General features: G+C 40.1%; 1 protein-coding gene across 1 annotated transcript in view; it reads left to right on the top strand.

Annotated features, from left to right (window-relative positions):
* HSF2BP (heat shock transcription factor 2 binding protein) overlaps positions 1–22,513 on the top strand; it is a 32,337-nt gene extending 9,824 nt beyond the window's left edge. The window contains exons 4-8 of the mRNA XM_054390020.1: positions 603–752; positions 5,870–6,008; positions 6,602–6,719; positions 13,392–13,495; positions 22,305–22,513. Coding sequence (XP_054245995.1) covers positions 603–752; positions 5,870–6,008; positions 6,602–6,719; positions 13,392–13,495; positions 22,305–22,513 — 720 coding nt within the window. The remainder of the gene's footprint in view (positions 1–602; positions 753–5,869; positions 6,009–6,601; positions 6,720–13,391; positions 13,496–22,304) is intronic.
* The last annotated feature ends 2,353 nt before the right edge of the window (positions 22,514–24,866 follow it).

Raw genomic sequence — 24,866 nt, 5'->3', positions numbered from 1 at the left:
CATGCCTGGGTTTTCTTGATATGAAAGACTCTCCAGACTTCAGACCTTAGATATTTTTTCCCAGGCTATCTGTCTTAGTTTGCAGCTGCAAATGAGTAATATTCCAAAGAAAAAGGTTGGAAGAGACAACAGTATTTTTCGTAGATATTCAGCAACTTTACCATCAATGTTGGCTAAGACAGAAGTCTGTTTTGAAAAACAAAACAACCCTTCCTTCCTAAAAGATGTTTCCAGTATCTTTTGTAAGGTGTTTGGAAAGGTTGAGCTCTGATGCTGAAATCCATTCTCTCTTGAAGAGATATGTAGCTATTTGTTTAGGAGGAGTAGAGTCTCCTATCATACTTCCCTAGGTGCCATTCAGTCTCAGCAGGTCACTTGGCCTGACCTTGTGGACAGGCTTCTGGTTACTGTCAGCCTCCACAATGTGCATGCTTCTTAGATACAGCTCACTAGAGAAGCTATGTATCTGCAGCTGCTGTGAGTTTGCCTTCCTCTACCCACTAATTTCATGGCCATGATGTTGTTTCTTGTTCTGTCCCATTGCCTAGAAATGTGGTGTGGCCGACATGAAGTGAACCCAAAATTTCCTTTCGCTGTTTCAGGAGAAACTAAACCTCCGCCAGCAGCTGAATGAGGCCAAGCAGCAGATCCTGCAGCAAGCAGAGTATTGCACAGAAATGGGTGCAGCAGTGTGCACGTTGCTGTGGGGTGTATCTAGCAATGAGGAAGCTGTTAAATCCATTCTAGGAGGCGTAAGTATGGCACGTGGATGCTTATCAGTGGTAATGCTGTTAGGCCTTTAAGATAAGGACCTTGCTCTCTGACACACTTCAATATAAAGATACATTTCAGAAACGAATTGGACAGCAAAAATGTTTTCTGAATGACATATTCTTTAAGAACCATACATTCTCTTTTAAGAAATGTTGGAACTGTAAAGCGATATGAAGCAGGCTGGGAATAAAAGCAGTAATTAAATTTTATGCTGCCAAGCGTGGATTACTTGTATTCCACCATACACAGTTAAACTGGAAGCAAGGACATAGCTAGCACAATGTAAACATCACTGCAAGCTAATGGAAGAGGGAAATAATTCTGGCCATGTGCAGCAGTTCCTGTGGATGGTAGAGAGCTTGGAGGAGGAGCTATTTCCATGGAAGAAAGGTAGATCCATCCATTCTTAACTCATTTAAGTCTTTGTGCTGCCTTCATATTTGCATGAGTCTTGGAAATTTGGAGAGCCTAGCTGCTTTGACTCCAGTGAATCTTAAGTCTTCAGTGTTAAATATGGACAAGTAGCTTATTTGAAAAAGAACAGACCCAACAGTAGCTAAGGCCTATAGTAATACTGCAACTAACAGAATTTCACTGCCAAGTGCAGCTCATGGAATTAGGGAGGATCACAGGAATCTAATAAAAATATGATTTTTAATCTTGTCACGGCCTATGTGAGAAGGAGTTGTGTTTAATATGAATGAATTGATATCACAGTTTCTTCTTATATGACTTCTCAGCAGCATGATGAGCAACTGGTTCATTGTAGTAAGTGGTAAACTAATGTATTTGTAAGAGATTTTCCAGTTTGGGTGCACCAAATTACAGTTACAACTCTACTGGATATTAGAAAGCTGTACAGTGATACCTTTGGTGATAACTTTTGATGATTCAAGATGCAAGCAAGAGAAGGGAAAAAAAAGACTGAAAATGTTGTATAAAGCAGGTTAAAAAAAAAGATAGGTGGATTCTACAGAGACCTCACATATCAACAAAACCAGTATAAAATTGCATTCTGTATTTTTGTAACAGTTTAGAACTTTAAGAGTCAGCAACAGTTAGTGACTAACACTTGCATTTTGACTTGTGAAACAGTACTGACATGGTATTTTTCACCAAACAAAGCTCTAGCAGTCATGGGAATGACTGCATGTCTACAAGATGAGAGTAGAATTAGTAGAAGTCTTGTTGAAAGCAGTAAGTATTGAAATTAAGCAGCATTACAGAATCACAAAATTGTCAGGGTTGGAAGGGACCTAAAGGATCATCTAGTTCCAACCCCCCTACCATGGATGCAGAGACACTTTCCACTAGATCAGGTTGTGCAGAGCCTCATCCAGCCTGGCCTTAAAAAATTCCAGGGATGGGGTGCCCACCACCTCTTTGGGCAACCTGTTCCAGTGTCTCATCACCCTTATGGTGAAGAACTTCTTTCTAACATCTAAACTAAATCTACCCTCCTCTAGCTTGGATCCATTCCCCCTAGTCCTATCACTACCCAACACCCTAAAAAGTCCTTCACCAGCTTTCTTGTAGGCCCCCTTTAGATACTGGAAGGCCACAATAAGGTCTTCTTTGAGCCTTCTCTTCTCCAAACGGAACACCCCCAACTCTCTCAGCCTGTCCTCACGGGAGAGGAGCTCCAGCCCTCTGATCATCCTCATGGCCCTTCTCTGGACATGTTCCAGCACTTCCGTATCTTTCTTGTAACAGGGGCTCCAGAACTGGACACTATTCCAGGTGGGGTTAAACCCAAACTGTTACCTGATGTTTTGTGTAAGGGTAAAAAGCCCACTTGTGAAGATGCCATGCTTTTGCTACTAGGTTTGTTTGGAATGCAAAATACTTCTACTGTAGTCAGTGCAGCAGTTTTTGGGGGTCCCATTTTTTTGTAAAGGTGCATATGACATGGTAGGAAATACACCTGGGTTTGCAACAACTCTCCTAGGCAAAACATAAACAGATTGTATGGCATTGCATCAACCATGGATTACAAATGGCAATGAGCTGGGTTATTAAAAGATGATGTAGATTTGTCATAGGAAGTTTTTGTTTGGTTTATATTTGGTCAAGTTGTACTGTGTGTAGCATCTTCCCCTGAAAAAGTGCTGTAAACTACAGGAATGGAAAATGTTGCTCATATTTAAGCATGTGGGGATGGTGGCATCAATTCAGAATCATTTCATGCCTTAGGAAACGACACTCAAGCTTCTTCAGGTACAGGAGTAGGTCTTTCATACCATTCTATAATGCAGATTGACTGAAATGATGCTTAGGACAAATTTGTTGTGTGTGTCCATATGGGTTGGGAAACTCAGAACTCAAACAGCCAATTTGAGATGTAGCACAAGCAGCTTTCAAAGCAGCAAGGGATAGACGCTTACTGATTCTGCCTGTGCATAATGTTTCTGGAGAAAACTTAGAAGAAATATCCAGATAAGCAGCATGAGAGAGTTTTCAAGGACACCTACCTGCATGTGCAAAAAAAGAAGTAAATTAATTCCCATGAGATTGTTTTAGATGTCTTTCAAAAAGACTTCAACCAGGTAGCCACATGACAGGGCTCTCATGTGGAAATGCAAACTGGAAGTTTGATTTCAGAAGAACATCAAGGCTTACTTGCACTGCAGAAATTCTGGATCCTGCAAGGGGGTCTGCTACTTCAGTTATCTGCTATGGTGCCTAGCAGCTTTATTTTATGGTACCAATTTTGCATGAGCTCAATCGTTTTAATGTCTGCTCTCAAGAACTGTCCTTATCTCAGTGTCTGTGGGTGAGGCATTCTTCAGCCTCATGAAAATACTGTCAAGCTATTGAGAGACTAATATAGATTATATGATGTTTGCTATTTTATAAATCTGATTGGTCTCTGCTGCAGCTCCACAGAACTCACCATTAGTTAATTAATGGCTATTTGGAGAGAAGATTCAGCAGATAGGACACCAGTGGGTCCTCAAGAGACTGGCAAATAGAAGGATTTGCTTGTTTTCTGTGCAACATAGCAACTACTTGGTTTGGCCAGTACTCTATGTTCCCATGTGAATATATAGTTTCTTAATAGCTTATGCTGGTCTCCTATAGTAGGGTCTCTTAAGTTCTTGCATTTTCTCTCATCCCCTCTGCTTCTTGATCTGTCATCACTGCCTGTGTTAAAATTGCCATCTTTGAGGTGTGGTATTCATATAAGTATAAAAAGCATCCAGCACATGTAGAGGTGCAGTTTTTTCCTTTCTCTTTCTTCATGATCCCTTCATTCCTGTTTTTCTGGGACCAGAGTATCGTTTGTGAAGATACTGAGTATTGACAGACCCTCTGTGGTAGTTTCAGGCTGTGCCTTGAGAATTTTCCACAGCTCTTGGACAGAAAGTGGTAGAATGTAAATAAATCACCATTGAATGTAAAAAAGGAAAATGGTGGTAAGTTCTAAACAATCCCATTGGGTAGACTACTAACAAAGTTGGTCTGTATAGTCTAACTTTCTCTCTTTTCAGCTTCCTCTCTCTGGAAGACACTAACTTGTGCTTCTGCTTGGCTTTGCTGACCTTGGATGTGTTCTTTGTTGTGGCTAAGTATCTTAACACACAACCCTCTGCTCTCTTCTCTCCTCTAGCTTGTACAGGGTGGGGGGAGGGGGAAGGGAGCAGGCAAGGAGAAGCTACTAGGAGTCCCCCTGACTTTGTCCAAGGGGGTTCTTGTGCTGTTTATAAATTGTAAATACCTGTAATTACTGTATATGTTGTACATATTCATTGCATTTAATTTTAGATTATAGTTTTGCTTGTAAATACAGCTTCATTTGCTTCTAACTGAGCTGGTCTGGCAATTTAATGTTGGGGAAATTTTCAGCCCACCACAACCCTATTCTTTGAGCCCTCTTGCTGGAGTCATGCCACAGAAGGTGTGTATCTTTGATGGGATGAATGTGCAGCAGTGGGGGTAAATAAATGTTACCAGTAGCTTTGCACGTGTTGTGAAAACTCTAGTTTTGACAAAATATTGCAAATTTCAATCTCTTTGCAAAATGAATGAAAGTTCAGGCATTTCTTGGACTGTTCCACTGGTTTGCTGCCAAGAATGACTAAAAGTTTCAGCTGCTTCTTGAAGCAACTGGCAGAATTTTAAAAGACACTGAGAAACCTGGAATTATGGGCTCTCTGCTATGCAATTTTTGTTACCAAACCCAGCATCCTCTGTGTGAAACAGTATTCTAGCAATGGTTTACAGGTCAGAATTATTAATGAATAGAAACAGTTCTCTCCATTCTTTGTGGACTCTGTCTGCACCTTTGTGCAGGTTCTTTGACCTGCCCTGAGCTTTGTGCCAGATGGCTGCTTTCTCAGCAGAGATACCCCAAAATGGAACAGTATTGCAGCTGAGAGGAAAAGACTGCACAACATAATTATGGGCTGTACTCCTGTTTGTGCTCTCTGGTGTGATGACTGTCTTTTTTATCTGACATTGCTGCCAAATTCAGCCCGTGACTGAGAAGAGAATTCTGTTTCCTTTTCTAAAGACTTATACCCAGCCTTTCGTGTTCCATGTTGTATGAAAAATTAATGAATCCTGTTAGGATCCAATCGAATTCTGTTTGTTTGTTTGTTTTTGTTGCAGTGTTTTTCTTTCCCCCTAGGTATTTTGTTGATTTTTTTTGTAGGAAAAACTCATGTCAAATCACTAAATCAGGCTGCTCTCCAGCCTTCAGCTGGGTAGGCTTTTGACAAAAGTTGCTGTAATAGGTTGAATAAATGTAAAACACCTGGTGCAGCTATTGCAAAGCAAAGAGATGATGTCCCCACTTTTCAAAATAAGCTTTAACTCTGCTCTTTGAAATATTGAGTTTAGGAGATAAATACACAATTGGTTTAGTTTTAAATAATAAATTTAGCATTGAGTAGTTTCCCATTTTCTTCTGAGGTAATGGTTACAAATATTAGGAGATCAAATATGTCACTTTGTGCATACCAGCTATTTTCTGATGTTGTTTTTAGTAACTGGATGTTTTAGTGATTTTGAAGATTGTCCAGTTTTACTGTAGCATTTAATAATCATGGTTGCTGTAGCTCATATAATCTGTTTTTCTCCTCTGTGCTTGCAGAGTAAAGCACTGAAGTTTTTCACAATCACTGCACAGACCCTGGAGAGCTTTGTGAAGTCATTAAGTGAGGACATGAAACAGCAGGATTTGGACTCTGATGAAAATCAGTTTGTATTAGCCTTGGCAGGGATTGTAACAAGTAAGTGAATGTTATCTCTCAGAACACCATGCCACTTGAACTGGGAATTTCTATATAGCCTTATGTGCTCCAGCAAATGCAGCTTTTCAATGCTGGGTATTTAGTCAATGTTGGTATCTTGGGTGACTGCCTAGTCTTAAAAAGTTTTGTCATTGACACTTTTGTGAGGCATGCAGTGCTTCTGAAAGAGGTAGGAAAAGAGCTTTGGAGTAGAACACAAACTCACAAGAGCATTGGTTATGTAATATGCCAGGTATATCGAATTGAGCAATTGTAAACCAACTTGCAATCTTGTTTCTTTCAAGGAGAACCTGTAAGGGTCAGCTTTGCTTCAGCCTCTTACTATTTTTTGATTAATCCAACGTCTTTTTTCATAATTCACTGTTACTAGTAGGATACTGGCCATTCTTGAATAAGTATTTTAGTTAAGTAGAATTATGAAGGAGTTTGACCAGTATAATTTGCTCCTTTAGTGCTTGCTGCATACATGAATGTAGCTTGAAGTTTGTGTAGATGACAATTTTTAGTGGTCCTGATAATGAGCTTAAGCTTCTGTTTGAAACATGACTTTGATGTTTTTTGTTCTCTCACAGATGTGGCTGCACTGGCATGTGGCCGTGAGTTCTTGGTTAGTTCGAGTCGTGAATTACTGGACACAATGATGCACCTTCTGGGAGACATGAAGCCAGGACTCTGTGCCAAATTTAAAGTGTATGATGACTGTTTTGTTTTTTTTTTTTTTTATCCTTTCAAATTAAATTTCCATTATCTTGCAGTTTAAGTCACAGTTATGACAGTTTTCCCACTTATGTGCTTTCCTGCAGAGGAAACACATCTTAGGGAAACTTTTTGCAGTATTCCTTGCAGATATACCAAGCCTGGCTACAAGGCTAGCTTCATCCAGATCATCTCTGGAATTTTCTAAGTACCATAATACTGTTGGGATGCTCTCTTCTACCTTAGGAGGGGCTCATGAGTTGAAGGTCGGATAAGGAAAGTATGAGGTCAAGTTTTAAAATAGAGGGCATGTGGGAAATGTGGACTCCTATTTGTTTTTCTAATATGATGACTGTAAAATACTATATCTGCTTAGGGAAGAAACTGAGTTATGTATCTGCTAAGTGCTAAAATTAAATTAGTTTATTCTGCTTAGTAGCCAAAAGCACCATGCACTTAAGTTTGTAAAAGGTAATGCCTATAAAAGGACATTGTGATACATCATTGTAAAGAAAAGTCCATGTTACACAGCTCAGATACCGGAAAAGTTATACTTAAATAGCTGCCATCTTTGCCTTTTTCACAGAGCTTTTACAAGCTGAGGAGATATGGCCTTGGCTGAGCAAATTACCATGGCTTAACAATTACTTGCACATCTGCTAAGGTGTGGGCACTTGCACTGTACAGCTGGTTAATTTGGTCATGAAGATGGCTTGAGCCAGTGTAGTGTTCTTGTCATAAATGGGCCACACATACATACAGGCACACACTAAGAATTCATACCCAAGCCCAGCTGTCGCAGCTCAGTTGACAAACAACCACCCTGTTTGTCACAGTAGCTTGACAGCCTCCATACAGGCATTTAGGCATGTTGTATGTGATAGGCATGAGATGAGGCTCATTCTTAACCTTGGATGGGTTTTGTCTTGCTTAACCTCAGCTATCAGAAAGCTAGAGGAGTATCTGCTAACCGTCTGAGCTCCTTCCCACAGTCAGTGGAAGGAGACAGTGCTGTCAGATGATCTCTCCCTCAGCCTGTGTTGGGGAGGACAAGTAATCCTTTGAAGGTGCTTGCCTTTCCTTGTTGGGTAGCAAGAGGGAAGCCTGTGCTGTAGGTAGTGGGTAGATACTCTGGTGTCAGTGATTTACTATGTTTCCCAAGTGTTGAGCCTGAAGGTCAGCACTCAAAATGGGATTGTTAACTCTTGCAACCGTGGGTTTTTTTGTAAAGCTCCAACTAAAAGATTTTTATGAGAACGTAAAGGGGAAAAAAAGTAATTTGTGCCTTCATGTATGTCACAAACAAAAATAACCATCATGAAAAAGAGAATCTACACTCTTTCAAAATCTCTACAGAGAAAAAAATAACAAAGGGGGACTCTTATTTTGAGGCGAAAAGGAAGGAAAGTGTTCCTAAACACACACATACACACACACACACACACACACACACACTCTCTCTGAATTTCAAGTGAATAGATGTCTATGTGTCCAGATTTTTTTTTTTAATAATTTCAGATTGCATTAATGTAATTGGACAATGTAATTTGAGAGCCTTCCCTTTGAATTGACTTACGGGTAGTTTTTTAATCATATTTCAAAATCTGGCTGCTTTGCAGAAGGATTACAAATGGTGATATAAACTTGGGTGCCATACAGCAATACTGATAAAATATACATAAAACAATCCCATGAAGCAGCGAGTGATTTGACAGGGGCCAGACTCTTAGGCTAACAAATTGACTGAAGCTTGAAAAAAGAGGTGGCGCAAGGTTGGTGAGAAAGGAACGTTAAGCATATGTTAGAGTAGCTTAAATTCAGTGCAGTGATCGTGTTTTCTGATACTCCACAGAACCAACAGGGCTTTTTTCTTACTCTAACTTGCCACTTGATTTAAAACCAAAACAACTATATCATGACATTAGAGAAAGCGTGGAAGAAGGAGATTTCTTCAAGGCCTTATCATGGAATAGTGGATCCCAATTTGCTGAAATGTTTTAATGGAAAATGCTTCCCTTGTGTTTGCCATCCATGTTCATGGCTAGGTTCTTTTTTGTCTATGAGCTCCCTGTGTGTCTTGTCACTGTTTAATTCTTAAAACCCATTGCTAACACTGGATTGCTTTCCTGTCCTTTTGGGGAATTTTACACTCTCCCAGCCCACTAAAGGACTTTTTGGGGTTAATTTGTTTGGTTTTGAATTGTTCGCTGCATGTAAAGTGTTTTAGCTGCTGATTAATCTTAAATAATCAACATTTTCATTAGGACATGTGCCAGGAGAATTCTCTTAGCTCCCTACCATAAGGAACAGAAGGCAGTACAACATGAAAGACAATTGTGAGATAAGGATGTGATAGTTAACTGAAATTTTACTACAATTTACTTATGTATGGATAGACTCTAGAGTCACAAGGAACATTTAAGCACACACACTTATGTACAGACAGACAGACACATTTTTAAAACTATACCTCAATGGACAAAAGTGTCTGTATGTTGTTTCGGAAACTCAATGTGTTTTTCTCAAAACGTTGCCATGGTATTACATGGAAGGACATCATCAACTTATATTCAGTCAGTTAAAGAAAAAATACTGGCTTAGTATTTTCAAGGTTATGTTTGTCCTTTGCTCAGTTTTGAGGTTTTATAATTCTCTTCTAGCTTTTATTTTCAAAAATACTTTTTGTTGTGTGACAGATCAGGGGAAACTGAATCTAATTCTAGGCACAGCAGTATCAAAGTAAGCTGATAAAGAGAGGAGTTCTCTTTCCTCTCCTGGTTCTAGCAATCCTGTGTTTTACTTGTACTAGTATATAAATAAGAAATTTACAGGGAAAAGCTGTCATTTTATTCCAGCACTGCTGCAATACCTATTCTAGCCCAGGAGTATGTAATAATTATATCCAAGGCATCTACAGAAGTGCTGGAACTGAAACTGTATGGCTGTCTTTGCCTTTCTGAAATAGCAGTGATGTGGAAGACTTTAAGTTTTCTTCTTGTAAGGTTTGTTCAACATTTGTGACTGTTAGGCAGTCAAACATTTACACAATTATTCATAGCTATAATTAAAATATTAAGAATATTCAACTTCACTTATGTAGCAATTGAACTTAGCCAGTAAAGATATGCACTTTAGTACATATTAGTACATGATATGTACTATGAACATTTTATTGACTAATCCCATGTATTAAGCAGACGAGAAGAGGCTTTAGCTCTGCTTTATAGTTCTGGGTTTTAAAGAAAGCATTGTCAGATAGAGTTGTACAAGATGTTAATTAAATGTGACTTACGTAAATTTGACTTAGGTAATTACGCACATGAAGTGCATAATTAAAAAGCCTTCCATATTAAAAAAAAAAATCCAAAACCCGAACAAACTAACCACCACAAAAAAAAAAGCCCAGAAAGCAACACCAAACAAAGCAAAATACCAAACCCCAACCAACCAAAAAAAAAAAAAAAAAAAAAAAAAATCCACAAACCAACAGAAAATATTGGCTGTCCAGTAATTGTGTGCCAGTTTTGCTTTATTAAGCAGTTTCACAATCATTATTGCAAAAAAAATCTGCAAGTACTAGTGGTGAAGGTCTTGTAAAGAGCTTGGAAATGCTTCTAGCCTGTGGCCAAGTGAGTGAGTTTGATTAGTAATAATATGCTACTATATTGGCTTGTGGGGTGAGTTACTTCTTCTAACACTCCAAACCCACAACACCTCCCTGGATTACCGCCATCTGTCCCTTTTGTCTGCACAAAGCAAATAAGTGAAATAAAAATACAAACATAGCAGTATCTGTTTACGTCACTTTATTTCTAACTGCAAATGTCAAACAGATTAAGGATTAAAGGCATTGTCAAGAAAAGGTAACAGTTTCTGTTATAAGATACTGATAATTTATTGATCATTGTCATTTTGATTGTAGGTAATTATGGCTGTGCTGTTTTGTCAGGGCTTGGGTTCTGGAAGCTAACTAAGAATTGCAAAGGTTATATGAGAAGAAGCGTATGGGCTATACAAGCTGCAGTTTCAGTTTCACAGGACCCTTTCCTGCTTCTCAGTGACCGCTGATGCAGGAGATTTAATAATCTGCTATTTGTTCTTCTTGCTGCTTAAGAGCCAAGATGATCAAACTCAGGGTGATTTCCCTTTTGTTTGGAAATGGTGGCAGTGCAGTGACGTGCAGGTTTATCGCAGTCAAGAGATATAGCAGCTGCAGCCAAGCTGGCCCCAGAACAGAGGAGAGCATTCCAGCCCATTCCTGTTTCTCTCTAATTGTTTTGTATGCAGCCTGGCACCCAGCTGTGAATAGGTTTGATGACATGGTCCATAAATGTTGTAGGAGCTCTGCTCATACATCTTCCAATTGTGCAGGATACTGACTCGAGTGTTACCATCTATGAAAAGAAATTAAAAAATCCAAACATAATAGCATCCATCATAGGACATCATAAAGTGTGCTAATGCCCTGTCCGCTCAGCTGCTCCACGGCTGTAAAGATGATCTCTATAAAGACAGGGCAGGAGGATTTGACTAGAAGGGTGAAGGAATTTGTAAGATGGCTTCTGACTCCGGAGTATGTCTCTCTTTTCAGGATCATCAGAGGCCTCTTGGCTTGAAGTTACCAGTATAGCAGTGATCTCATTCTGAAAGGGGCTGAGCATTAGTTTGTCACCTTAATGGCAGTGAGATTTTTTTTTTTCTGGATGCTTTGTGCTTTTGAATATCAGGGCCCACTCCTACTGGAAGTTAGAGGGAAATTAAAATAATTTGCATTAAGCCCACTGAGACTCTGTTTAGCTGAAAAAGAAGGATTTATCCACCAAACCTATAAATGAGAGATTGTTCTGAATAGCTTTAGAAAGGGAGACTCATTTTGAGCCCCAAGTTACCATAATTGTCAGGCAGCTGAAAGCACCTAAAGTTAAATTTTGACCCAGGCATTTTAAATGCTTAAAGAAGCAGAGCTGCCATTTCTGCATGTAGCTTCCTGTACCTTAAAACATTACCTCAGCTCTGTGATGGCTAAGGCTGAGGAGGTACTTATAGTCAAACCTACTTTCTCTGATAGCTATCAGATTTGGCAAGTTACTGAGCATATAGAAGCCTTTCATGTTTGCAGTAACTTCAGTGGGATTGGCAGCCTAGAGTAGTCCTTCAAAATGTAGAGCCTTCTCCTGCCTAACTGGTTTTCTCTCTGTAGAAAAGTTTAGACTTTGCTTTAATTTATAACCTCTTATGTATGAGTCCCAGAATGACTGATAAACTTCCTGATAAATTAGGAAATGCTGATTTTGGAAGCCCTTGAAAATGTGGGCTGAAATGAAAGTGTACTTACTATGTGTATTTTTATTTTGCCATTTACTCATGGATATTCATGGACAGTCTTGGTTTCAGTTGGTCAGGGATGTTGTCTTAGGTTTTGGTTTGGTATTTTTTTTTTTAATTTTCAATGAAGGAAATGTTTTTTAGCTGCTAGACCATAGACTTTCTCTGTTAGCTGGAAGGCAGGTTGTGGGTTCTGCCCTCCTTCAACAACCGTAATAAAAGAGCAAACTATATAAATAAATAAAATGTAAAAATGGCTTTGAGTGTGCCCAGATGTTTTTGGAAACAATTTTGAAGAGGTACAAGTGAGAGTATTATTTGTCCTGTGTTATCCTGGTGTTAATCTATGCTAAGGCATGAGCACAGTTTACAGTCAAATTGAATTCCAGTGTTACTGATTTAAAAAAAAAAAAAGTATTTCCACTTGTAACTTGAACATAATCAATCTGGATTCCTGAAGGCAGAGTAAATAGGAAAATTCCTGATGACATTTTACAAGACAAGCAGGTTTCTTTAAAGCAGTGTCTCGCTCAGTAGCCATATCATAGGCTGCTGCCTGACTGCAAGGGGCTGGAGAGCAGGCAGAGCAAGCCAGTTCTTTGCCTTGCACCCACAGTGAAAGAGAAGTCCAGCCTAGGAGAGAGCTCAGCTGATGTGTAACTGCTAATACTTCCTTTTTCCCTCCTTAAGGCCTGTCCTCTTCTTCCAAATGCTTCTGTAGACATAGTAACTTCCCTGCCAGCAGAGAGTACACTGGTGTTTGCTGTATGCTGGCTATGCATTGCAGGGATAGGAGGATACTTGAAAGAGGATAGCGTAAGCGATGTGTCTGCTTCTCAGCTGACTTGAGAGTCAGTGCACAGAAACGGTGCATGGCACAGCCAGTGGAGCGGAGACTTTGACGTTGTCTCTAGTACTCTATCCAGTCTTGCTTGCTGTGTTTCCTAGTGGTCCTTTTATGGGTCAGGGCAAAAAACTTACTGAGATTATTGTCTGCCCAGTAGGGATTGTCTCTACAAAAGCTCTGTTGTATAGGTTGTGTGGTCACGTAAAGCCAAGCCCCAGGCTTGCATGTCCCACGTAATGCATCTTAGGAGTTTGATGACACTTTCCTACTCTCACATGGGATGCTTGTCTAGGTGTTCAATATAAATAATTTAACAGCAGAGACAAGGTTTTGCACAACACTGCTTATATAAGAGTCTTGTCTCTTTTATAAAAACATAAATTATTAGAATAGGTTTCTGCATCAGTACATACTTGGCATAAATAGCAAAAGATGCCAACACATGCAAAGAAATCAAAGGATATAATATCTTTTGTTTTTTCTTTCAATTCTAGGCTAATGCTGATGTCACTTTACAATGTGAGTATCAACATGAAAGGCTTGAAGTACATCAGTGAAAGTCCACGGTTTATTCCTTTGCTTTGGTGGCTATTGAATGGTAAGTTGCTCTAAGGAGCTTGTAAATTGTGACTTCAGGGGCTATAGATTGGCAGCAAGTGTTGCAAGTAGCAATACAGAAATTTTTATTTGTAATATGATTCTGTATGTTTTTTGTCAGATTGAAAACAAACAAAAAGGGCAAATAGCTATGTAGTATTCCATTAATATAAAATCTATGGGTGGTAGAATTAAAAATAGGCAATGGAGAAATTTGATGAAGCATATTGAAAAAGCCACCTGTATTTTCATATACAGTTTCCCCTCAGGGTTTATTTTAAAGTTGGTGTCAGATCACTACCCTGTAACAAAAGAAAATGTAGCTGTGTTCTGAGGTGTTTGGGGGAAAGAAGCCAACCTCTGTAACTGCACTCATCTGAGGCAAAAGTGACCCCTTCTGCAGCTGAAGAGAGGCCTTGTGCTCTAATAGGATTTGGGCTTGCAGGGCTTGAGTACTATTCCCAGCTTTGCCTTTGGTCAGTGCAGGACTTCAAGGACATCAAGGACTTCTGTTGCCACTGTCAGGTACATGAATGACATCAAGGCTCTGCTCTTTCAGAGGCTTCAAATCCCTGCGTAGGAGCCAGCAGAGATTGACGTTGTCAGTGTGCGTTGGGCTTGGCTGGCAGCTGTGTGCACAGCTTGTAAAGGACAATGAGGACAGCAGTAAGGATAGAGCCATGGCACTGTCCTGCCTGTGAAGCAGTGAGGATAGAGCCATGGCACTGTCCTGCCTGTGAACTACTCCAAGAGTTCGTCTGTCTTGGCTTTCTTAAGCTTTTGTGTCTTGTCTAGGAGAAGATACTGGTGTGCAGTTCCTAAGACTAGGGAGGTTAGTCACCTGCTGCTGCTATGCAAAACCCTGTTGTAGTACTACTAGTGAATAGTAACAGTAGCTGAAGTGAGAAAGGTGCCATCTTATTTTCCAAGGAAGCAATAAAAGTTTTGATTTGGGCCGGTAACCTGGAAGCTGCTTGTATTGCTTACACTTCCTTCAGCTGTTTTACAGAAAATGTAGGTACTTATGCTTTTCACCAAATAATTCATGACTTGCTCTTCTGAAATCTGAGAAAAATCAAGTAAGCCATGTAAAACTGTTGGAGAACACCCATTTTATTGTATTTTTCTAACTGGGGAAATTTGGATACATGGCCCTCTGTTCTGTTATGTTTAGGAATTTTAACATATTGGTCCAGATACTCCTTTTACTTTATATTTGGCTAATATATATTTAGCTGTTCTAGCAAAAAAAACAGCCAAACAAACCAAAACGAAAACAACAAAAAAACCCCAAACAAAACCAACAACCCAAAACACCTTCAAAACCCTGAGTTCCCAAATACAGCCTTCTAAATGTTATGATAAAACAAAGCTAATTGTTCAATGCAGCTGATTGGTCCTAGATCACTTAAAAGGGTGAAATGTGGCATAGTTATGACGAATTTGCAGCTGCTAATGGAAATAAAATGTGGAATGGCTACTCTGTATTTTAAAAGTGTTAACTGTGTATGGCTGTGTTGTAGAAAGAGGGGTGGGCATAGCTAATTCCTTCATTCTTGATAATAAAGTACTCCAGTTACAGCAAAGGAGAAAGATCCTCAGTTGAACCACATCTGCTGGTTCAGATTTCTGACTTCTGAAGAAGTTTGCTTACTGTCAGGGGGTGCGGCTTACTGGTTTGTAATCCAGATAAGAGGTCAGAGCTAATACCTGATCTTATTCCCGTCATTTTTATGAGATCGATGTAGTTTTCTCTATATTGGGTCTGCTTCTAAATGCTTCAACTTGCAAAGCTCAGTGGCTTCCTCCTGCTTTTGCTCCTCTCCTGTTTCTGTGGCCAGCATCTTCAACTTCCGTTAGCCATGATTCAGCTTACCTGAAGCTGCTACATCACAAGGTCTTTTAAGTTTTTTTCCATGCAAGAGAGTAGGGCACTATGCTTTGCTGGCAGGGTGTCCTGTATATGCTGCTTTCCCACAGGAAAGCTGTTTCAGAGAATGTTTTGATTAAGGCAAAGAGAGATTTGATTCAGGTTGTCTTTTTGACAAGACAGAAATATGTCTTGACATTGAATAGATGGGTATTAAGAAAAAGGAGTCAAAATCTTTTAAAGATTTAAAGAATGTTAACAGCAAACAAGGTTCATCTGTCCTACTGTCTTTAGAAAATTTGGATCAGCCAGTATGACTTCACACTCACTAGCAAGAATTCCTAATAGCTCTTTCTGCTGGAGGCTATACTGATAATAGGTGAAAAACAAATGTTTGGCACACTTTGAAGGGAATGCGGATTGCTGTACTTTTAGCACCTTGTGAGGTGGGATATTTTTTGCTCTTTTTTGTTCTGCCTTTTTAAGCCCTGTCTGAAAGATGGGCACCCTGTAATAGGCAACTAGTTACTGATAGCTTATGTAGATCTTATATTCTTGTGTAGGTATCTGCTATGCCTACCTCTACCTTCCCAGCCTGATGCCAGCATAAAACCACAGGAGTGATGACTTGGATTTCTGGCTGTGGAGCAGCTTGTGGGATCAGTACAGCTCTCTTCTTGTGGAGCACCATTTGTTTGCAGAGCAGCTGTTCCCATCTTGGAGAAAATAGCCAGCTTTAGTTTGCTCTATCAGCTGCTGTCCTTTTGCTGATGTCTTGACTAAGGGTTTTGGATAACTTTCAGGTTTAAAGAAGCCCTGACCTCAGCAATAATAAAAGAAATTATATAATTAGGGTCTCTTCCAACCCGATGCAATCTGTGATCTGTGAATTTTGGGTAGATACGTCAATATTTTTTTGCTGGTGGCTTACATCTATAGATGCAATAAGGCTTTGAGGCTTCCATTCTGTAATTCCAAAGAGATAGACTGGGACTTTTCTCTGCCAAGAATCTGCTGAAGAATAAGAAGGTATTGGTAATAAAGACTAGATTTATGGTTTTCATTTTTGGTCATACAGAACATCTACCAACAAATGGGTGCTGGAGAAAATGGGTCAAGGCTCTTTGTTGTTCTGGGCTGTTTTACAGGCTACTATCCTGTATCTTTATTTTGAGCTTTCCCCACTTTTGTTTGAATGCATTTAAAAAAAATGCACTCCTTGGATACAAGAGGAAATGTGGGTCTCAGAGACATTGTCAGTGACGTTTCTCATAGGTAGCTGGGAAATTGCTCCAGGTACTCCATTAAACAAAGGACAACACAAGAAGTATGACTGATTTTAGATCTTGCCCTTTAGTTTCCTTCATCACAGTTCCACACAGAAATCTAACCTTGTTTGTCCAAATACTTTGCCGACGATGGTCTATTAGAAATGCCTGTATGCAGCACATTTCATTTTGCTAATGCTGCTTGCAGCCTTCAATATTTGCTTTTCATGACTAACCCTGAAGGTTTGTAATGCCTTGCTTCTCTGTTTGAATTGGTTATGGCTGTGAGAGGTTTTGAAAATGCAGATTATTTGCATGGCAGCATGTTATTTAAAAGACATCTGGGCAAACAGAACACCCCTATTTATAAACTGATGTCCGTATGAGAAGAAATTTTGGTTTGTAAATCAGTGAAGAGACTTCCATGTACACAAGTTTCATACTCTTCAGGCTGTGAAATTAGTCTTAAAGGGAGGATTGCCCTTCTTTCCCTGTAAGGTCACATGCATTTTTTGAAATGTAAAGATGTCAGCTCTGACGCAGAAAGTCCTTGAACCATAGTTAGCTGGGAGGCTGGAAGGGTGGCTGGGGGAAGTCTCACTGAACGCTTGCCCTTTTCCATACTCTTCTCTAAGCAGCTGCTGCAAAAGATACTTGCCCAGATGAAACCCCAGCTGGGTGTGGTGGGGCCATCTGTGTCATTTGAGCAGGGAATTTCTTGGCTAGGTCCTTGCCCTACCGTTAGGGCATGCAAACTGATGTTCTTCTGAGGAGCACAGTGGTTCTTTTTCTATGTATGTAAGAAACCTGAACTCTGGTAAATGCATTTGTTGCTGTAAACTATTGGTATGTTCTTACATGGTTAATCTTGTTCAGTAGGTACTGTGGGAATCCTCAGAAGCCTAAGCTGGGCTTGATGGGAGCTGGACAACGTATCTAACAGCTCACCCACAAATTACCTGCTGGAAAGTGATATCTGTGCAAGCTCCTTTTCACTCACAGCCACTAAGAAGCAGTCAGGCAAATTGGCACCCAGTTGCTGCTTCAATCTGGACCCTCAGAGTCCTTCTCAAGTATTTCCCTGATAAAAGCATGACAAGCAGCGTTTGGAGGAGAGTGGTTCCCTGAACTCCATGTGAGAGCAGCCACCTGGCCAGGGAGGAGGCTGAAGCTGTGATACAGGGTGTGCAGCAAATACACTACAGAGATAAAGCACATTTCTATCTGTAAGAACTGCAGCAGCAAAGTTTAGATTTTTTTTCTGCCATGGTGTTCTCCCTGCTCCTTCCCTCCATAGAGGCTTTATTGCAACACTTGTTGTCTCCTCAGACCTATCAGTGTGAACCAAATGCATGGTAAAGTCTGCTGCTGCTCTGTCAGCATTGGTAATACTAAGAGATCTTAGGTGGGGCAGGCTGTGGCCCTGGCTCTCTGAGTTAGACACACTGAGTGTAGGTAGTCTGACAGGTTAGTAGTAATGAGGAAAGGGAAGTGTCAAGTTGCCCCTTCATGCTAAAATCAGACAGTAAGTGAAATGAATGACATTTACAGCAACAAGCTGTAAAAGCTGGAAGCTTTTGAAATCCTGCTCTTGTACACACACATAGCTGTAAACAGCTTGCTGGTAATAAATCTTGCATTCAGGTGGCCGGGGAAGGGTATGGGCATGTCTAAATAGAGTTCACACAACTGAGAGCCAATTGTAGATAAGCTGTTTAGCATTGATGTAATGCAATTACTTAAATGTCCCCATGGGGAACAGTTCATCTGAGAGCGTGCTGCTAATGACAGATGTGACTAAGATCTGTCCACGCTATCAGTTGCTTTTGTCACTGACTGAAAGCCAGTGACATCAAACAGTAGTGCTGGTAGCTAGAAGAGCGTCAGCAAGGCTCCAGCAGTTTCAACACGTTAAAATTGCATCAGCATTTTGTGATGGTGGTAGGCTTACACTACCTTTGTCATCCCCCACTGAGGCAAGCAGCTTGATTTCTTCCCCTATTCCCCAGAAATAACGATCGTGGTTTGGAAATTTTAGTTGGTGTGTGTGCTAGTTGTTGGGAGGATGTGATACAGTGATTTGATTACAGCTAAAGGGTTTTTTTTTGATCTCGTACAAACAAAATGTTACTCAGCTAGTGTAGAAATAACTAAATCTGGAATGTATTAAAATAAACGCAATGCTGATTCCTTACGTTTCTTCTGAGTGTTCTTTAGGCAAGGCTTTCAGGAAAAAAAAGATCCCTAATAATATTGGAAAGACAAGAAGACGACTTCTAGGGTATTACTTTAAAAATCCTCTTAGAAGTCGTCATTATCCATAGTAAGCAGTATTCTCAAAACCAAATGTAATCCTGAGGGAGTGTATTTTAAGACATATGTATTTATTTAACTTGAAGCATCTCAGGATGCATGCAAAACAATGGCAATCAGAGGTTAAATGCATATTAAGTCATCTTCTGGTGCAGGATCATTTCCTTCCTGTGCTGCATGCCCAAGTGTCTAATCTGTTCTTCATTTGAGTGACTCAAGCCATTGAGTTTTCCTGGTTCCTGATGGAGATTCTTCCTAGAACCTCTTTGCTCTTACTGGAAAATGTTGCTGCTCGTCAAGCTGAAAATAATGTCCTGATCTCCTACAGATCCTAATTTTGCTGGCTCCCCTGCTAATGCTTCTTCCCTGATCAATTTTTTACTTTGTATGGTCTTTTAACACTTGGCAGATAATAGTAACATAGATGCCTGTAACAGGATTAATAACAAAGCACTTTTCATCCAGGCATTTAAAGCATCTTACATATATGAAGCTTCCCAGCAGTACTGTGAGCCATTAAAAGTATTAATGGCATTATTTCATGGAGGAATAGTGTCACATGGAGGAAGATGGTAATGAACTACATAGATTTTACTCTGAAAAGCTTTTTTTTTTTCTTACCTATTTGGGCTATGGTTTGTTGCTGCTATTTCCAGAGAATGAATGTAGAATAATACAGAGAAAAGGGACGGGTGATAGGCACAGGGTTTGAACATTATATTTGGGGAAAAAAAAATCAAGTTATGAAAGAACCTCTCACAGGCATGAAGACAAAAGTGGAAGGAATGGGATGACGATTTTCAGGCCTTTTGGTCATATTTTGATTGGGTCTGAATAAATCTAAAAACCTTAACTTGCACCCAGGTGTTTTCAGAAGGATTCATGGAAGTGCTGCTGCCCAAGAAATAAAGTTTTGCTGGCTGTGATGCTGAGTCGCAGCATTTCTCCATGAGTTACAACTAATTGCTCATCACTGAGAGAGTTGCATGGGCCAGTAGCGCTGGAGGTGATGATGGTAACAGGCTCCAAAGAACCTTTGGCCCCGGTGGCAGCCACAGGAGTGGTTATGCTATAGGTATGACCGCTCCTGTGGAGTGTGCAGCACTAAAACTTTTTTTTTTCTTTTTTCAAATGCTGATTTGAATGTCTAAAGCTGTCCAGTATGGCAGATGACTAAGATTCTTGTTGCACAGAGAAACAGAAAATGCATTTTCTTGTTTGGGTCTGGACAATTGCTGTGGCCTCAGATTATAGTTTCTCAGGAGAAAGCAGAATTCCTTTCTTAAGAGTTTTATGCTTTAATTAGGGAAGAAAAGGTCAGGCAGCAGAGACCTACACATCTCATGTTGAGGTGGTGAAACCTTCAAGTTTGTATCCAGTGTTCCTTGTCTCACTACTGTGCACCACCAAAAAGAGCTTGGCCCCCTCCATTTGACACCAACCCCTCAGATATTTATAGACATTAATGAGATCCCCTCTCAGTCTTCTCAAGACGAAATGGCCCCAGGTCTCTCAGTCCTCTTCTTAGGGCAGATGCCATAGATCATCCTTGTGGCTCCCCATTGGACTCTCTCCAGCAGGTCCCTGTCTATCTTGAACTGGGGAGCCAAAAATTTGACACTGTATTCCAGGTGTGGTCTCACTCATGGTGGGAAATGGAGTGAAAGAGAGAGAGTGTCTGGCTTGTGGGTGTAGATCAAATGTCACATTCTTAAATACTGTACTTTGGCCATTTACTTAAAAATTCCCATCTCAACAGTTTTATGCATAAAGACATAGTCCTCTTCACTGTCCATCACATTCCATTTTCTCCTCTGGGTGCTTTTGACATTTCCCTTTATGCTTTAATGAATAATTCTCCTTAGTCCTTTTTCAAGTCACCAGTGTTAGGTATTTAATAAGGTAGGAAAAAGAAAAGAGGAGGCTGAGGGGAGACCTGATTGCTCTCTACAACTACCCGAAAGGACATTGTGGAGAGGCTGGCACTGGTCTCTTCTCACAGGTAATTAGTGATAGAACAAGAGGGAACAGCCTCAAGCTGTGACTGGGTAGGTTTAGACTGGACATTAGGAAAAAAATTTTCACAGAAAGAGTGCTCAGGCATTAGAACGGGCTGCCCAGGGAGGTGCTTTGAGTCACCAATCCTGTATGTGTTTAAAGATGTGCTTGGGGATATGGTTTAGGGGTGATCCTTGTAAGAGTAGGGTTAATGCTTGGACTTGGTGATCCCGGGGGTCTTTTCTCACCTGAGTATTTCTGCAATTCAGTGTGAAAGAACTTGCTTCAGCCCACCAAATGTATCCTTCAAATTCAGTACAGTGTGGTCTATCACTGCTCCTTCAGTTGAGATTTTGCTCTCTATGATGGTTCTGTGCACAAAGTGATTTAATTTTTCTCAATATTTCTGCAGAATGCTTTATTAAAAGGTTGCTGAAGACTAAATATGTTAATGAGAAACACATGAAAAATGCATGGCATGTGAAACAAATAACTACCTCAGCCATAAAAATATGTTACACATTTTCATTTGGAATGTGCAGAGCAGAGAAGTGCAAAAAGAAGGAATTTCTACCAGACACTTTTGCTAAACCTATAAACAGCTAAATGCAAATGGACTGTTGGGAGTGCTTAAGTTATAATGCTCCTAATATTTAAGTAATTAAAAATACATCCTGTATTGTTAACAGTAGAATTATTTATTACATGTGTTCCTAGCTCAAGTCAGTCAAAGGTCTTTGCTGCGTTTGTCTGACACATTCCTAAGCAGCAGTGCTTAGCTTCAGTACCCGTTTCAATGTTGTGTAGACTGAATTAAACACTTAGAAGGTTGATACGTGGTTACCAGAAAGCTTTATAAAGATTGATGTTTTGTGGTGTTTTGAAGAAATCCAAAAGCTTGTATAGAAAAAAAAAAAAGAAAGAAAAAATGAAATGAAAAGCCTTGTTACTTACTGCAGATTTGATTAGTTGGCCTGTTTGTTTTCTAAGTCTGAACAGTCATGGGATATTGTTTCGCTCTTAAATCAGATTGCATCCAACAGTGCATAAATAAATAAATTCAAGGTGATGAACTCCTTGCTTTATAACATTTTCAATATCTGAAAAACAAGAGACTGGTTATCTCTCCCTCCCAAACACTGCTGAGCACAAGCTGCTGAGAAGGACAAAGACGTTGATTTCAGATTCCTTCTAGAGCCAGCCAGACGGCACCGAAAGAGCGACTGTGACTTACGAAACTTCAGTTATTCCCTGTCTGCCTGGTGGGTCCTGAGGAATGGCGCTGTAGAGCTTTAATGCTGCTTTTTTGGGGCTCATTTCTAATAAGCATTGTATTTTTTTTTCCTCCCCCCCACTTTTAGACCCAGATGCAGAAGTTTGTCTTCATGCTCTGCGGCTCCTCCAGTCTGTGATCCTGGAGCCAGAAGTGTTAGCCAAGGCAGCCCCTGAGATGCGAGATACTTTGCCGTTTCAGCGTATCGTTGCGCTGTCCAAGAGCCGCAATGCAGATCTGCAAACACTTGCAAAAGAACTACTTGAAGATCTTAAAATACTTGAGTATGAAGCATAAAAGAACTCTACGACACCAACTGCTTGCGTCTTTCCTGTATTTTTGTTATGCTGCAAGAGTTGTTGGAATGGACTTGACTAGAAAAAAATACCCTGTGCCTAAGGTCCTCTGACAAAATCCTTTTCAGAAATTAGGTAACCCAACTAAAATAGTACTTGAGAAAACATGCTGGGTTTTAACTGCCCAAATATAGCCTTAGGTGATGTAGAGGAGATGGGGCAGACCTAATTTCTTTTGAGTAGGATTTTGTTGGTAATGGGTTTCCAGAATGATCCAGGTTATGTTGTCTGTTTGCCATATATAGGGAGTAAAGTACTTTTCTCATTCATTGATAGTTTATAATTTATTGCAGTGGTCCATCCTTAAGAATTACTGTGCCGTGAGGAAAACTTTGTTGCTTTTCCTAACTCTGCTGTCACGGAATGCACCCCAAGTTCCAGTTTTATTGTTGTTATTTCTCACCTCTCTTTTTCTATTCTAATAAAAGAAAACTTAAATTCTTGAGCATGTGATGGATTCTGCTTTCAAAATTTGCATTCAGATTCACTCAAACTGCAAGTTGACCCTCTCTGTGGCTGCCAGACATGCTGGAAACTGAGCCTTTGATTTTTCAGAAGCCTTGAACAAAGGAAATTAATTATTGCTGTCTATGGTTCCTTGTGCTGAAGAGGCTGAAATACACCACTTCCCTCATGGTGTTTTTTAGAGCTTCTGTGTACAGCTTGCTTCCCTCAGTAGTAGGTACAAACGTTTGTGTGCTTAGCCTTGGTAGAATTTACACATTTTTAATTAAAAAAATAGTGTCTATTTCTGCAGTTACAGAAACACAGCCAGTTAGGTGGGCTGGAGCACTTCTCCTATGAAGCCAGGCTGAGACAGTTGGGGTTGTTCAGCCTGGAGAAGAAAAGGCTCCAGGGAGACCTTACAACAGCATTTCAGTATCTGAAGGAGACCTACAGAAGTGCTTGTAGGGACAGGATGTGAGGCAATGGTTTTAAGTTGGAGCAGGCTAGATCTAGGTTAGGCATAAGGAAGAAGTTCTTTGCAATGAGTAAAATAATGGAACAGGTTGCCCAGAGCTGTGCTGGAGGCCCCATCGCTGGAGACGTTCAAGGTCAGACTTGATGGGGTCCTGAGCAACCTGATCTAGTTAAAGATGTCCTTGCTCACTGCAGCAGGGTTAGACAAGATGTGGTCCCTTCCAACCTGCTGCATTTTATGATTCTGTGCTATTCAGGGGCACAAGAAAGGAGAAATGCAACAGTGTGGGAGCAATGTTTTCCATACCAAAGTTAAGGTACCACAGCTGTGAAGCCAGCACATTAACAAAATGCAGTGTGGACAACATTAAGGTATAGGTCATCTCCCATTAGGCTGTTTGCAGAATGATGAATGTTCAGAATTGGGTAATAAATCAGCTTAAAATTACTTTAAATAAATGGCTTAGATGTTACAAACAGCATCAGTCTGATCTGGAACTGTCTAAAACGAAGATTAAGACAGAGATCTCACATACATGGAAGGGTTGCATGGGATTCTACTGTGTCTAATTTGACACTACATTGGGCTTACCACGGGCAGATTTTTTGAAGGCTTTAAATCTTCAAAGCATGCTTGCTTGGGATTTGTTTTCTTATCTTGATATCCTAGTTAGACCTCCTAGAGTTTAATCCTAAAGGGATCAAAATAATAATTGGTAATTTCCTAGAATACCAACTCATTAAAATATTCACTTTTTGGAAACACTGAAGGGCTTCCACTTTTCCAGTTAATGGGTACCTGCTCATGAAGGTCTTTCATCAAACTTTTGAAAGCCAGTAAATGAAAAAAAAAAAAAAAAAAAAGAAAAAAGTAGTTCTGTAAATAGAAGAACTGGTAAAACCTCATGTTCTGTGGATTTGAGATATTTTCCCAACCTTGTCTCTGAAACCGACTCCACCCAAAGGGCAGTAAGCATGGAGTGCATGAACTGAGAGTGATGTGGACACTTAGAGCCAGGTTAGGAAGCTGTGATGATGGGTTGGATAGCTGCCACCAAGAACTGAATGCATCACTGCCAGCTTTCCCTTTGTGAAGGTTTTAATTTAGTTTTTTTTTCTGATATTACCCTGACTGATGGTGGAGCTTGATGGAGCTTAATTATCTCTGAGAAGTCTTCTCCCTCTGTCAAGTTTGCTGGGAGCTGACTGACAGGGATTGGCAGTGCAACTGCACCTCATTTCCATATGAAATCAGGAAACAAAGCACTCAGGACTATTAATTTTAATTGTGTGTGACCACTGGCATGGCCAGCACTTAAAAGCAGTTCTGAAAAATGTGATTTGAGACACTACAGCTTTTCCCCATCCATCTG

The sequence above is a fragment of the Indicator indicator genome, chromosome 1, assembly GCF_027791375.1.
Source record: "Indicator indicator isolate 239-I01 chromosome 1, UM_Iind_1.1, whole genome shotgun sequence".
NCBI lineage: Eukaryota > Metazoa > Chordata > Aves > Piciformes > Indicatoridae > Indicator > Indicator indicator.
Note: the sequence above shows the minus strand (reverse complement) of the source record. Positions and strands in the feature narration are given on the sequence as shown.